This window comes from Ischnura elegans, chromosome 1, assembly GCF_921293095.1.
Source record: "Ischnura elegans chromosome 1, ioIscEleg1.1, whole genome shotgun sequence".
Classification (NCBI taxonomy): domain Eukaryota; kingdom Metazoa; phylum Arthropoda; class Insecta; order Odonata; family Coenagrionidae; genus Ischnura; species Ischnura elegans.
This window is the reverse complement of record NC_060246.1, coordinates 89,191,941-89,206,145: the sequence shown is the minus strand read 5'-3', so window position 1 is coordinate 89,206,145 and position 14,205 is coordinate 89,191,941. Positions and strand designations below refer to the sequence as shown.

Here is a 14,205-nt window from a genome sequence, read left to right as displayed (position 1 = left end):
ATCTAGGAATTCACAATTAAAATAGTATATGAAATGATAATATGGATAGCAATCAGCGTTACCAATGCTCTTCGCAGATGAGGCAGTATTTATTCGATTATTCAAAGTGATTTATTACATCCATTGATTGAGTCTTTTCGATCTTGATTCCTTTTGAGTCTTTTCGATCATGATTCCTTTTGAGTCTTTTCAATCATGACTCCTTTGAGTCTTTTCGATTTCGAGTGATTGAATCTTGATTTGAGTCTTTTCGATCATAGTGATTGAATCAATTGATTGAATCACTTATGTGACTCGAGTCAAAATGATTGAATCACTAAAATGATCGACTTTGCCCATCACTAAAAAGCACGAAATTCGCGGCAACTGTCACCAGAGCACCCTCTCCGCAATGGCGTCCGGTACAACAATGGGTATGCATGTTTATGTTTATGTTTATATTGCTGTTTTGAGAGTTGAGGGCGCTATGGTAATCGGAGTGTAAATAATGGATTGTTAGGAATAGAGCCATATTGGAGGCTGGAGGATTTTTCCATCACTCGGCAAGTCCATTTTTTTCCATCGCTGTCATAATCTTTCAGCCAATCATAACGCACTGCCACTAACAGAAATTGAGACGTCGCGTTTGAATTTTATTGGATTGACAGGTAAATTCTGAAAGTGATGAAAAAAGCGATGGAATAATGGGCGGCATAATAAACGTTCATTCAGAAAATGATGAGTCGAGCGATCATTTTTTGGTCAGCGTAAAACTATCGCTGCAGCAATCACTTTGAGGGACGGAAAATAAATCACGTAATTCAGGCTTAAGACTGATATTTACGGTGAAAGGAAGGCTTACAGCTCGGAAGTATCAAATACATGGTCGAGATATTGATATAAAATATATCATACATATTTACAATTACTTACATTTTGAAAGCAGTAAATAATACAAGACAAATTATAATTTTCTATAAGTTTACATGTAAGCATCGATGAAAACAGATTTGATACGATCATTATCATTATAAGAAACCTATTATTACAAACCTCATTATCATTATCAGTACCTTTAGCACTTGAGGCTACTTTAGAGTAGCACGAAAGATGATGGTAATTTAAAAAAAAACATTTTCTATTTTCACAATCAGTCCTCTCTGAAAAATGTTTTTTCGTTCACCCACTCTATCTTTCACTCAAAAAAATTGAAGGAACACTGTTAGAAAATTCATAATAACTTTCAAAATTTAGCAAATGAGAAAATGGATTAGAACTATTAAAATTGTAATTGCGTTGCACGTGAGTTGAAAGGATCCTGAAGATGCCCTATACATATTACTCAGCCACGACTCGATTTCGGGTCTAATTTTTTCTATCAATTCCAGCCTTCTGCGAATAAATTCCGGTAATGAATCAGGAACTTCACCAAATGGACCCTCTTCGACCCCGCTCGGATCCACCTACGACAAAAATGAAGAGGTTAGTTCATTTACGCACAGGGTCACTCAATGTTAACTCAATGCAATAAAAAAAAACGTTTTCAAAACCAACTATGTCGTATTACTTTTGACTTTGACGTATTTATCCTTATCAGTAAACTATTTTTAAATTCCTACATAGCCAGTGATACTTGTGCTTGCTAGTAAATCGTTCTGCAGCTCATGAAAATGTTTTGGTGTAGCCGATGAGTTCTGACTAAATTTTAGGATGATACCGGCATGTACGCATCTATTATTTGCCGAAAGCACGCAATGCACAAGATTGATATATTATATTAAAAAAAAAAAAAATAAATAAATGGTGGGTATTCTGGGATACTCTAAATATAAGTTCAAAGCCTACGGTTGTTTAAAAAAGATACGTTATGCACAGCAGTTTTACTCTCTTTTTCATTTTTCAATATATATGATGAAACTATTACACAAGAGTCGAAGGAATTAACCGAAGACGTTCCTTTTTAAAAAACGTTTCCAAATTTTTCATGATAATTAGTATAAAAATCTACTAATTAAAATTTATCCCTTTCATTGTCAAGGAGTCAATAAGAAGCGTGAACCCAACCACACTATCAAATCAACCAATGGAACGGAGAACCGCCGATAAAATCGGAAAGAAAAAACACCGCACCTCACCATTAAAAAATAGATTACTTGCTGCTAATCATTTCAAAAAGTGCATGAATGTGCTTATAGGTGCATGAACTGTTTATAGGTATTTACCTCTGCCGGACTTTCGGAAGCTATATGACTAGCAGTAGTAGTAGTAGTAGTAGCAGTAGTAGTAGTAGTAGAAGTAGTAGTTTCATTTTGTAGTTCTGCAGGATCTATGCTGGAATAAAATCAAATGGTATTGTAAGAAACAAGAAATTAAGCTTAATAATTCGCAAGTAATTATAACAATAATGCAGCAAAAAATAAATAACTAAAGAAGAAAATAATTCTAAGGTTTGCTTATTTATTTCACACGTGCTCAGTAAGTTTGAGCACACTGAAGGGATAGCCAAGGGAAGTTATTTCGCCCCCTGCCTCTTATAATTTTAAGTTAATTTTTTCAATTTACAATTTATAAGGCGGTGAAGGCATGTCATCCAAAGTATAGTAATATTTATGATACAAAGAAAAGCAAGGGATGCAAAGAGCAATCTTAATTTAATTGGAATATTTGTCTAAACCATGTGAACAACCATTTCAACCATTATTGATACAACCATTACAACCATTACAACCATGGATGGTTACAACCATTGTCTGATAAAGAAAAAAATACTTCAACAAAAAGGGAAGTAAACACCCACGAAAATTCTATTAATAATTAAATTCCAAAAATTAATGTAACTATGTTGAAAATTTTTTATGACTAGGATATCCAATGATGGAGAATGAAGGTTTCACATGATTAGTTACATTTGTCGGAGAATTCAAAATTGATTACATTTTTATTGGCGGTAGTAGGCATGACTATTTTTTACTACTACATCACAATTCAGTTCTCAAACGATTGCTCGATTCATTACGATCTCGATTCATTATGATAAAGCCATGTGATTGATATCTATCATTTGCCTTTTTTTATTTTTACATATTGCTGCAGGAGGGTTTTTCTTGGTGGCAGCCTTAGATTTACACAATTGAATAACAAATCTACCTATGTAATGACAAAATCAGAAAGAGAAGACACCAATGGTGAAAAACAATGCATTAATTCTCATATCATACAATTAAAAATTGATCATGGACCAAATAACCCAACTTCAAATACTCCCTCATAAACCACTATGTAATTAATCAATAAATGATGAACACTTATTCTTAAAAATTTTCGTATTTGCCGCGAAGATCTTAAAAATATCTTCAGGTAAGTCGTTCCACTCTTTTATTCCTCTATGTAGGAAGGATTAAATTAAGGATTGTCTCGACAGTGACATGATAAATAGAGAAAAAAGAAGAGCCTAATCGGTTTCGAAGGAATGGAATATTTTATTATGGAGTTAGGAACAATGGCAGATATTTTTGCGTGGCGTAAATACTTGATGGGGGCATCATTCGCCTTGACGTGACATTGGACCAGAATGTCTGTATCTACTGCAAAGCTTTCGACCGCAGTGGTGCACCCCGACAATGATTAAGCTGTCTGGTAAACCTTGGGCAAGCGGTTTGAATCACTTCCACAGGGTTCGAGTGCTAGCAGCCAGGTGGTAGCTAGCCCGTAATGTTCTAGAGGAGGGGTCTCCAAAATGTTCAATATTGGGGCCACATTATATGTTACGAACATTTATGCGGGCCGAAGAAGTAAAAGAAACATTGCCAGTAATTAAATTTTCTTAAAAAATTAGAGTATTATTATTATTAAAGTATTCTACCGATTAAGGTAGGTTCCCATGGAATGCTTAAGAAGAATTCCGTGAGCCTCCCCTTTCATCATGCGCTTCCCTCGTAAATTCAAATTAACTCCAACTACCTTTCATTCTATCTAAAAATCCTATTCTTTTCCTTCCTCTCCCTCGTTTACCTTACATTCTTTCCTCTAACTCTGTTTTCAACATTCCCTCCCCGCTAAGTACTCGCTCAATGCATACGTACTGTTTCCTCCGCATCTCATCTAAAAGCTGCCTCTCCTCACCCACCATTTCCAACAGGCTAATAGTGCTATAATCTCCGCATTCAGCATCATTATTCTTTATCGGTATCGGAATTAGAACCGTAATCACGAAATCTTCCGGCCAACACCCCTCCTAATAGATCCTGCGAACTAGTGCGAAAAACCTTTTCTTACTACCACTCACTAGATTTTCAGCAGCTCACACGGGATATTGTCCACATCCACTGCTTTCGCAGCTTTCATATCACGAAGTGCTCTCTCTATTTCGCATCTAAGATCTCCTGCCCAAGATTATCCTCCTCTTCTTCACATTTCTCCTCTGAAGTCAATCACTCCGGCCTGTGCCTCTCTTCATATAGATCCTACACGTATTTCTTCCATCTACTCTGTACCTGTTCTCGCTCGGTTAGCATCCTTCCATCTTTAGTCTTAATTTTAGGCATGGCTTGCCCACCTTTTGCCGCCCGATAGCGACTTAACTTTGGCAAATAAAGCGCCTACCTCTTCTTCCTTCTGAAGCTTTTCCATTTCTTCACACTGTATTCTCCACCAACTCTTCCTTGCTCTCTTAGTTTCACGCCGTAATCGATTATTTATTTGTCAATACATTCTTTTTCCCTAAGTTCTTCCATTTCCCTTATCATGTTCTCCGTTATCCACGGCTTCTTTACCTACTATTTCTAATGTTAACGTTTCCAATTGACTTCTCAGCCGCTTTGACTATTCCAGTTGTAATATTATCCCATCTTCCTTCAACAGTCTTTATACTTTCAATCTCCCGGGAGCTGCTTTAAACAAGTTCCTGATATTCTCTCCCCTTCGTTTCTTTTACATTCTATTTCTTTGCTTTCCTAACTTTCATAAGTCTTTTGCATATGACGTTGCATTTCATAAGTACTAGGTTGTAGTCTGAATCCGCATTCGCTCCAGGGAAGCTGAGCGAGTTTTTCGCACTATTCCCAAACCTCTGCTCATAGAGTTTATATTTCTAGTGTACAGTATTTATGCCTCTGCCTTACCACGATGTAATCTATTTGATATCTCCCAACATACCCTGGACATTTCCATGGGTGCCTTTGCCCTTTGTGATGATTTAAGAACGTGTTTGTAATGAATAACTTATTTATCCTGCAAAATTCTGCTGCTTTCACACCCCTGTCGTTCTGAATTCCTAGTCCAAATTCTCCTATTTCGTTTTAATCCTTCCCTTCCCCGACTTAAGCGTTCCAGACCCCCATCACCACCAGATTTTTCTTTCCCGGAGTTTCTCTTATTAGATCCTCGAGCTGCTCATTCACCTAATCTACTTCTTCTTCCCTATGATTGCTTGTGGGCATGTAAACTTGAATATATACCACAATACCTACTCTAAGAATCATATCGCTTACTTGGTATATCTTGATCTAACGCGCAAGCCTGTCCACCGCGACAAGGTTGCAGCCCAAGTACAAATATACAAGGAAAAATTAAAAACATCCTGTTCGAAAAAATCAGGATGAACTGAATAGATTCCTGCCTTTCGTCTAACGAAACCAAATTAAGGTTGACGAATGGTCCTGCCGTTTTGACTTCAAAATTTCACTAAAATCAGGTTTCATATTACATGGGCCAATTATGAGGAATTTCTGTGGAAGGCCGGATGAGACCCACGGGCCATAGTTTGGAGATTCCTCTGTTAAAGTTCTGGGAATACATAAAAGATATCATTCAGTCACCTTGACGCTGGCTATTTGTGGAAAAATTTGTTGCATTTCAATCGCTCACCAAAAAATGTACTCAGCGCGGCGATGAGAAAAGAAAAATCCATTTATTCCAAATATTTACCAGTTAATACATAAAATCGTTAGGAATACTATTCAAAACACTATGAATTTGGTCGATCAAATCATCACGAATGTAAATTTAACAGCAGTGATTTTTGACGTCAACATTTTCTTTGGTAAAACCCATCCAGAAGTTCGCTCTTAGATGACTGAGCTTAGCGGTGTAACTGGCTAACACACATGACTGGCAATCGGGAGATCTGGGTTCAGATACCGGTTAAGCCAAATATTTTTACATGGCGAACTTCATCCTTGGTGTATTTAACACAGGGATTTGTTTTGCGAACCGAAGATATCTGATTAATTATTATCCAATGCTTACTTTCTCTTACAGCATAATATCTGAAACTCGTTAGAGAAAATTACTTACCCGAGTATTTCGGTTTCATTCCTACTGCACCCAAATCGTAGTAGCAAGTCATCTTTTTCAGTTGCGACCGATGAGTTTTGGTAAGCATTCCAAACATAGTCCCAGTCTTCAGTGCCTCCTTGTATTCCGAAGCAATAAACCACCCTCTTTAATTCGAAAGGAATACTGAGTAGACAGATTAGAGAAGGAATGAATTTAGTCGTCGTAGTTGAATTCTACGAAAAACTTGAATAGCTATTGATAATTTTATTTTTTAGCCTTTTCAAATTTAGGCCAATTTTTAAGAGCTCTGGTTTAAATTTTTCTTCCCAAAACCTTATCACTAGAATAGTACGTTTTTAAATTGTAAAAATTAATATAAAAATTGTGGTAAGGATTCTCTCTTGCATTTACTAGGGATAGTTTAGAGTTCAATTTTTACCTCTTTGTGCTGTTTTCTCTCCACTCTCTGAGTAATTTGATGGCCTTGGATATGCAATGGTCTTTATTATATTTGCATGCCCAGGGTAACAGCGAAGTTCGACTAAGTTTCATCACATGGTCATCCACAGGCGTCACTTCGAATATTCGCGAGCCGAAATAACTTGTCATTATTTTCCTCATGTGTACCTAAATTAGGAGACATGTTTAAGGCATGTAATACATTTTTTAATCCAATATGTATTCAATTAGAGATTTTTGAATTATTTTCATGCTTTTATGAAGAAATTATTGAAATTTTTAGGTTTTTAGGTTTAAGGATCTCGATCAAGATAATGCTTTTCTGGAATTAACTTGAAACCCAAGAAGCTATTAGCAGATATAATTTTAATGGGATGCATTTTATAATTAAACCTTAAACATGTAGTTTAACGATAAACAGAATAAAAATAATCTCCCGAGTATTTTCAAAATTGAAAGGTAAAAGATACCGAAGACACTTATGTCCTCATTATTGCCTCTTAAAATATATCCTTTCAATTTTTTAAAAGAAGGTTATACTTAATGCAATACTTAATATATTGTTAATTTATTAAAGGAATGAAAGAAGTTGCAGTACGGGTGAGTTCAAGTTTTGCATAACTGGTTTAAATCTCGCCCCACCAAAATTACCGTCATCTCTGCACCCTCTCTTTCGGTAAAAGAGATTTTGTGTGTTCATGAGTAAATATTTAGGATAAAGTTGATTTACCTTTAAGTTAGTCAGCTCATTAGAACGCGATAGTACCGATTCCAAGAAATTGAAACCTCGGTGAGCAGCATATAAAGGAATGTAGTCTGATTCTCGATGCAAATAAGACGTTAAATTCAGGACTACACTGTAGTTTATGTAACCAGCCCTAGCCAAATTGAAAGCATCGTCGATCAGCATTGCACGCTCAACGGGCGGAATGTTGTGGTACTCATTTGAATTCAAGTAATCGCTCAGGAGCATCCAGTTGCGATCGTCGTAGTTGACCCGGTAGAATCCTAAAAGAAAATATTTTTCATCAATCAGGCATATGCAAACAATCAAAGATTAAGTAAATATAAAAGAATGGATTGCATGACCCTATTGAAGAAGACATATGTATCACGAGTTTACATGTGACCACACCAATAGCTTCGAAATAAATGACGCAAACAAAAGACTGATGTCACACTAGAAGGCTCATTTTATTATTAGGGCTGAGTACACCAAAAATTAAACAATTTATACATTTTTAGACAACATCAAATTCTTTCCATGGCTGAAAATCACGACTTCCACTTAAGAGCTTGTGAAAGGTCTAATAAAGTAAGATAATTTGAATTAATCAGGTGAATATTCCTACAGAAAATAAAAATGATTAATATAAGCAAAATTATTACGCTATTAAGTGGATGAAACATCTGCGTAGGATCAAGAAAGTTCACAGTCTTTACGAACAATACTTCTGCAAAGACACCATGTATATTTCTGTAGGTCATTAAAAATTTGAGGTAACGGCAATAAAATGTGTTAAAAAAGCTAAATAAACTATTGAATGCTTGAATGAACTACTAATTATGTCCTAGTGAAATGAAATGAATTACTGACCTATCTGATTAAGGTTGAAGAGAATCCATTCATCAGCAGCAGGAAGGCTTTCCAGCATAATGGAATCGGAGCGGTCTTTCATCCAGTGCATAACCTTGGTTTCATTGAATTTCCCAGCATTCTGCGACGTATATTTGATCGGAACCCACCATAATTCTGGTGTAGTCTCATTGTCCGACCGATTGTAAGAATATCTCTCCTAAATCATGAATACCACGATACAAAAAATTAATTAATTTAACAAGGAAAGGGTTTATTAGCCCTGAAACAATTGGTTGCATGTACTAAGACTAAGCAATATCTATAAATTTCTAGCCGGCAAGAAATTATTAATAGTCTTCTCTCAAAAACAAAATGAAAATGAAAACAAATCTACAAAATTATGGTTTTGCAAATGGAATTATCAGGTGAGAAGGCTGGAACCCGTCCTTCTTGAATGAAAGAAACTATACCATCTTCAGGTGTCACGTATGAGGCATCATATTTAAATTATTCGGGTGCTTATTGTACGCTTAGCAACCTTTTTTCAATGATGAAAACACCTTAATAAGTGTAGCGTTTGGCAGTGAATTGATTTAGTGGGATTCGCAACCTTCAATGCATTAGCAATATCATTTTCTAATTTAATATTAATTCAATAAAAATATCAACAGAAAAATTACACTAAAAATATGAGATTTATTTTGGATTTTTTGGAGTCTTCATACCTCACTCTACGTCCAAAGACCATATGCAACGATGCCAACTTTTTTGTGGGTTGTAAAAAATATGTACAACAAATCGTGGATGATTCAAGGAGTTAAGAACATATAGATACTTTGGGAGCATTCTGACGGTAGATTGATAGAATAATGTTCAGATTAAGTCAATAATAAGCAATGGAAAAAAAATCCGAGTGTTTCGACCAAGAATGTCACAAAAGAGGATCCTCTAATCGGCCTCTAAATGTGTTGTAACTCACCGCGCTTTTAAATATGTTTACGAAAGTCACCACATGCGTCGCTGACGGACAAATTGATCCGAGTTTCACGGGGAAATAAGTTACACTTAGGGTTATTAACCCAAATTTGTGCACATTTTGACGTGATCTATCAAATTCATAAATTTGAAATACAATTCAGCACAGAAACAAACTTTGTCTGCAAAATATTGGAAAAAAGACGATCGCTTTTCACTCATCAACGCGGGCGGACATTTTGGAAAATCGATTTCAAAACAGGGGCCGTATTCTGTAACTCCAAACCGATCGGTGCGGCACCGATTCGTCGGGTGCGATGTCACACCGACTCCCGGTAAGAAGTCGTGCGATTCTGTACGACCCCGATCGGTGCGGCACCGACGAGAGGACGGGAAATCGTTGGTAGCCGTACCGGCAGCAAAAAGGTGTCGATACGGCCACCGACTAGTGGGTTTCATGAACTCCCGTTTTTTTTCGTTTTATTTCGTTTTTACCTGATCACCGAGTAAATAATGAGGTTTTCTTAAATGTTATCTTTTTCTGCCCCTTCGAATACGCCTCTATAATTCATTGTGTCATCATCTTTATTAATGACCTTGACAGAAATATAAGATAATGGTTAATAAAAATGAGGTTTGCTAACATATAATGACTTTCTAATTTATGTTACCACTTTCACTCGCTTGTAATAGGCTTTATTTCTCTCTATCATCATTTAATTGCTCCTTTGACATAAAAAAGATTTTTTTGATTAAATATGAGTTTTGCCGCAATGTTATCACTTTATATCACTCTGAATAGGCGACGGTTATTTCACTCAATCATCAATTGGCGTTTCTCTCGGCATAGAAATAAGATCTTTTTATTTAAGTATGAATTTTTTGCCACTACGGTATCAGTTTCTTTCATTTGTAACAGGCAACTATATTTCATTTTATCGTCAGCAATTCATTCCCTTGACGATAAAAGAAGATATTTGTTAATAAGTATGAGTTTTGCCGCAATATTATCATTTTCTCTCACTTGGAATGCGCAACTTAAACATGTGTATTTCACCCAATCACAATTTCTTTACTTCCTCGTCATTACACTTCTTTTAATTACACCCAGCTCCATATTTTTATAACAATTTCCTAACTTGTTCCTCTAATATGACATTTACATTTGCTTTTGAATCCTACGTTCACGTTCCATGATATGTTATTTTCGTCTGCTACGGTGCCAATGGCATAACCTTCCGTTGATAACATTTAGACGGAACTTAATTAATGACAACTATATTACCAAATCATGAATAAATAGCAATATACGGAACCAATATTTAAAAAAAAGAAACTATGATCTCAAGGATAGTTTCAATAATTCATTCCAGCAACAACAATCTCCATCACATACAAACTTTATTGTGATGTCGTAATATTGTTTCCTTCGATTCTGTAGGTACAGCATTACTACCACACATTATATAAGCATTGTTAACAACTTATCCAATATCGTTTATCTTAATCTAGCAATAAGTCGTAATTTCCGCAAATAAAAAGATTGAGAATGACGACAACAAACTGTGCCAATGAGTCTTCACTTGTTTTAACCCTTCTTTCATTGGTGGAGACACGTGAAACTTCGGATATATTCGGATTTTCCCTGTTTGGGAAGGAGAGGGAACCGTACCGACTGGTTTGATACCGTTGACCATACTGAATCGCTGAATTTGCGGTCGTCGGTATGGAAACCGTCGTCGGTACGGAATGATTTGCTATCGGTGGGCTGGGAAGGGAAACCGACCGGTGCGGTACCGACGAAATACAGAATACGGCCCCAGGGCCGAAGTGGCAACAGAAATCACATTACTATGGGATTTAATTAGGCCTCCTCTATGCAGTCCCCTTGGGCCGACACTAAAAATTCGATGGCGTCGGCATTCGGGAATGCTACTGGCTGCGTGAAGCATGTGATCAGCTGTGTCAACATTGAGCTGCCGTCCACGCCAAGTAATGAGCGTATTGTGAGGGTTATTGAAAAGCTTACTTCGTTTAAGAGGCGATGTCTGCGCCACGACGCGGCCTTAAAAATATATTTCAAAGTCTGTAACGTAGCGGCATTATTAATTCACGAAGAGGCTATTTTCTTTCTCTTAAAGGTCAGTTTCCAGTTTTCGCAGCGCGTCGATGAGCGCCTAGAGACCCACGTACTGTCTGATTTTACAACACAGTACTTGGACACTGGCTAAATTGCATTGAAAATGTGTTAATTAAACGTTATTATGCGAAGAATCTTTCTATTCCCTCCAACCTAGTAAGGTTCTCAATTTATTCGCGGGACAATGAAATATTTCTTCCTCGTCCGCAGAGCTACTAAAGGAGTACTCAGGAGGAAGGAATAATATTCCATCGCAACGTTTGTACAATTGGAGAGCCTGGTGCAATCAGAAGCCCGAGAAGGACTACCTAATCCAATCAGTTCTTTGGGAGAATATCGAATCTTTATTGACCTCATATAAGTTTATTCTCTCGTAAAATTCTAATCGTCAGAGTCACGAGTGACGACTGTAGTTAATCCATTTTAGTGCACGACGGATGCAAACGCCGCACTAGTGCCGAACGTAGAAATTTTCTTGATATTTTTATAGAAATTATATGAACGTGACCGTGAAGACGAAAGAAATTTGGATAGGGTATTTAATTTCGAAGGAATGACGTTGTAATTCAGTTATTGTTGGAGCAGCTGACGGGATCACAGAAAGATGTGGGCGATGAAAGAAGAGGCCTATTATAGTACAAAACAAAGACGGTTAAGGTGTTCGAAACTTTCCAAACTAAGGTTGCGCATTTCATGATGATGGATAATACTTGCAACGACATACATTGCCATTACCTGTTTCAAGGTTACTCTACCGCTGAGATAATCTCTCTTCACTGTAATGACCGGGTGCCCAGCTTGAGTTGACCATGAACTCATGATTGTCTTGACCGAGAAATTTGCTGGTAGAGCTTGATCAATCAGTGCCTGAGTGTCCATTGCCTCAAAAAGGTGCGTATCTGTGGCTGAATTATATTTCCTGGAAGCGATAAAAGATGCGCATCAGCGATCAGTGAGGTAAAATTGAATTCAAATAACTTTTCGACAGATCAACTTTCAATCGGGAAAAATAATTAAATGCTATCTTCAAAATCAATTCGACAACAAAGTAAGATCGAAAGTTTTGAAATAAGTTAGATTGAGAGTTTTGAAAAAAATATCATTAGATTGAATAAAGTTATTCTGTTGAATATAGTTGAATACTGAATATTGTATATGTTGAATGAAGTTGTTCTTTCATAGACTCACCTTTCATTTAGATATGTTGCAAGGCCTCGAGAAAAAGTTGATTCGGACAGAAAGTCTGACATCATCCTGATCACAGACCCAGCTATAAATAAAGGTTTTTACTTCAGAAACAAAGATGTAAAGACATTCATATGAGCACGAGAAAAAATTATCTTCTTTTAATTAATGTTTAACATGATTCAATATTTAAAATATTCTCACCATAAAATACAGAAAAATATGCCAGTTAATTCACATAAGAAATTTAAAAAATGAGGAGAGATTAAAATAGGAATGCCAAAAATGTATTTCAAAACTCCAAAATAGGACTGATGCCGAAAATTAAAATGTTTTTACAATGCATGACATGGAAAACAGATTTTTATTCTGAAATGTATGCATTTCTCCTGTGAGCATAAGAATATAAATGCTGTATGTTTTTTTTTTAATTCCTTCATAGAAAATTACTTGATACATTCATTGTTTTAGTATGAAAAAAATTCACCTCACAGAAGAGCCATTTTGCCGAACAGAATATACCATGAACTATTTTCGTTTTCAACTTACAAATGAGATAGAAAGAAAATAGTGTGTGATAGGTTCTGTGCTTTGACCCGCTAACCTTTTTCGTAAGAAATGTCATCAAAAGCCTCCTCCACATCATACCAATCTTCGATCCTGTGGTTCATTGGTCGATCATAAAATGAGTCGGATAACAATGCGGGCTGCATGTCTTCAACAACAAATTGTTCCATCATTCTCCATGAGGGTTCAATCTGCAACAGAGCGTGCCCACGTGTGAAGCTGGTTAACAGGAGGTCGCATCGCTTCCACCTGACCGTTCGTAATTTGCTTTGATTTCCTGACGTACCAATTGTTTAAGAGCACCAATATCACAAAAGAGGATCCTCAAGTCGGCCTCTAAATGTGTTGTAACTCACCACGCTTATAAATGGGTTTACGTAAATCGCCACATGCGTCGCTGACGGACAACTTGATCCGAGTTTCACGGGGAAATAAGATACACTTAGTGATGTCAACCCTAATTTGTGTACATTTTGACGCGATCTATCAAATCCATAAATTTTAAATACAAATCATTGCAATCACAAAAATTTTTCTGCAAGATATTGGAAATAAGTGCATCGCATTGCACTCATCACCGTGCCGCGGACTTTTTTGAAAACCGATTAAAATACGACCGAAGTGGCAACAGAAATGATGTTACTATGGAATGAAATTGGGCCTACTCTCTGCAGTACACTTGGTTAAAAGATACAATTTCATTTTTAATGTGGTTTACTTCAGACCTGCCGCGTGAAATGCGCTGAAGTTCAAATTCATTGTCGTAGTAAAAAAATTTCCTGCGCACGGACCTTTGGATTTCCTGCAATTTATAATACCGCTGGATAATAGGGTGAAAAGTCCCCCCTCCGCGATTTTTCCCGTACTTAGGGCATACGATTTGGGATCAAATAGGACTAATCTCCTCACACTTCCAGTGCGCTAGAGATCTACCAGGGCCAGCTAGCTCGAAAATTCGATTTTCACTGGGTTTTTTTTATATCTCTTACTAGAATGCATATTTTAAATGCGGAATACGGCATTTGTAAGATTTTCTATTGAAGAA

At 36.6% G+C, this 14,205-nt stretch overlaps 1 protein-coding gene across 4 annotated transcripts in view; it reads right to left on the bottom strand.

Moving 5' to 3' along the window:
* Window positions 1–799: 799 nt before the first annotated feature.
* The window catches only part of LOC124165528 (aminopeptidase N-like), a 66,564-nt gene continuing 53,158 nt past the window's right edge, over window positions 800–14,205 (bottom strand). For all 4 annotated transcript variants that reach the window (XM_046542997.1, XM_046542973.1, XM_046542982.1 and 1 more), the window contains 9 exons: window positions 13,198–13,351; window positions 12,597–12,678; window positions 12,144–12,327; window positions 8,312–8,510; window positions 7,445–7,722; window positions 6,695–6,882; window positions 6,274–6,438; window positions 2,202–2,310; window positions 800–1,442 (listed from right to left, as the gene is read on the bottom strand). In XM_046542997.1, coding sequence (XP_046398953.1) covers window positions 1,230–1,442; window positions 2,202–2,310; window positions 6,274–6,438; window positions 6,695–6,882; window positions 7,445–7,722; window positions 8,312–8,510; window positions 12,144–12,327; window positions 12,597–12,678; window positions 13,198–13,351 — 1,572 coding nt within the window. In that variant the 3' untranslated portion in view covers window positions 800–1,229. The remainder of the gene's footprint in view (window positions 1,443–2,201; window positions 2,311–6,273; window positions 6,439–6,694; window positions 6,883–7,444; window positions 7,723–8,311; window positions 8,511–12,143; window positions 12,328–12,596; window positions 12,679–13,197; window positions 13,352–14,205) is intronic.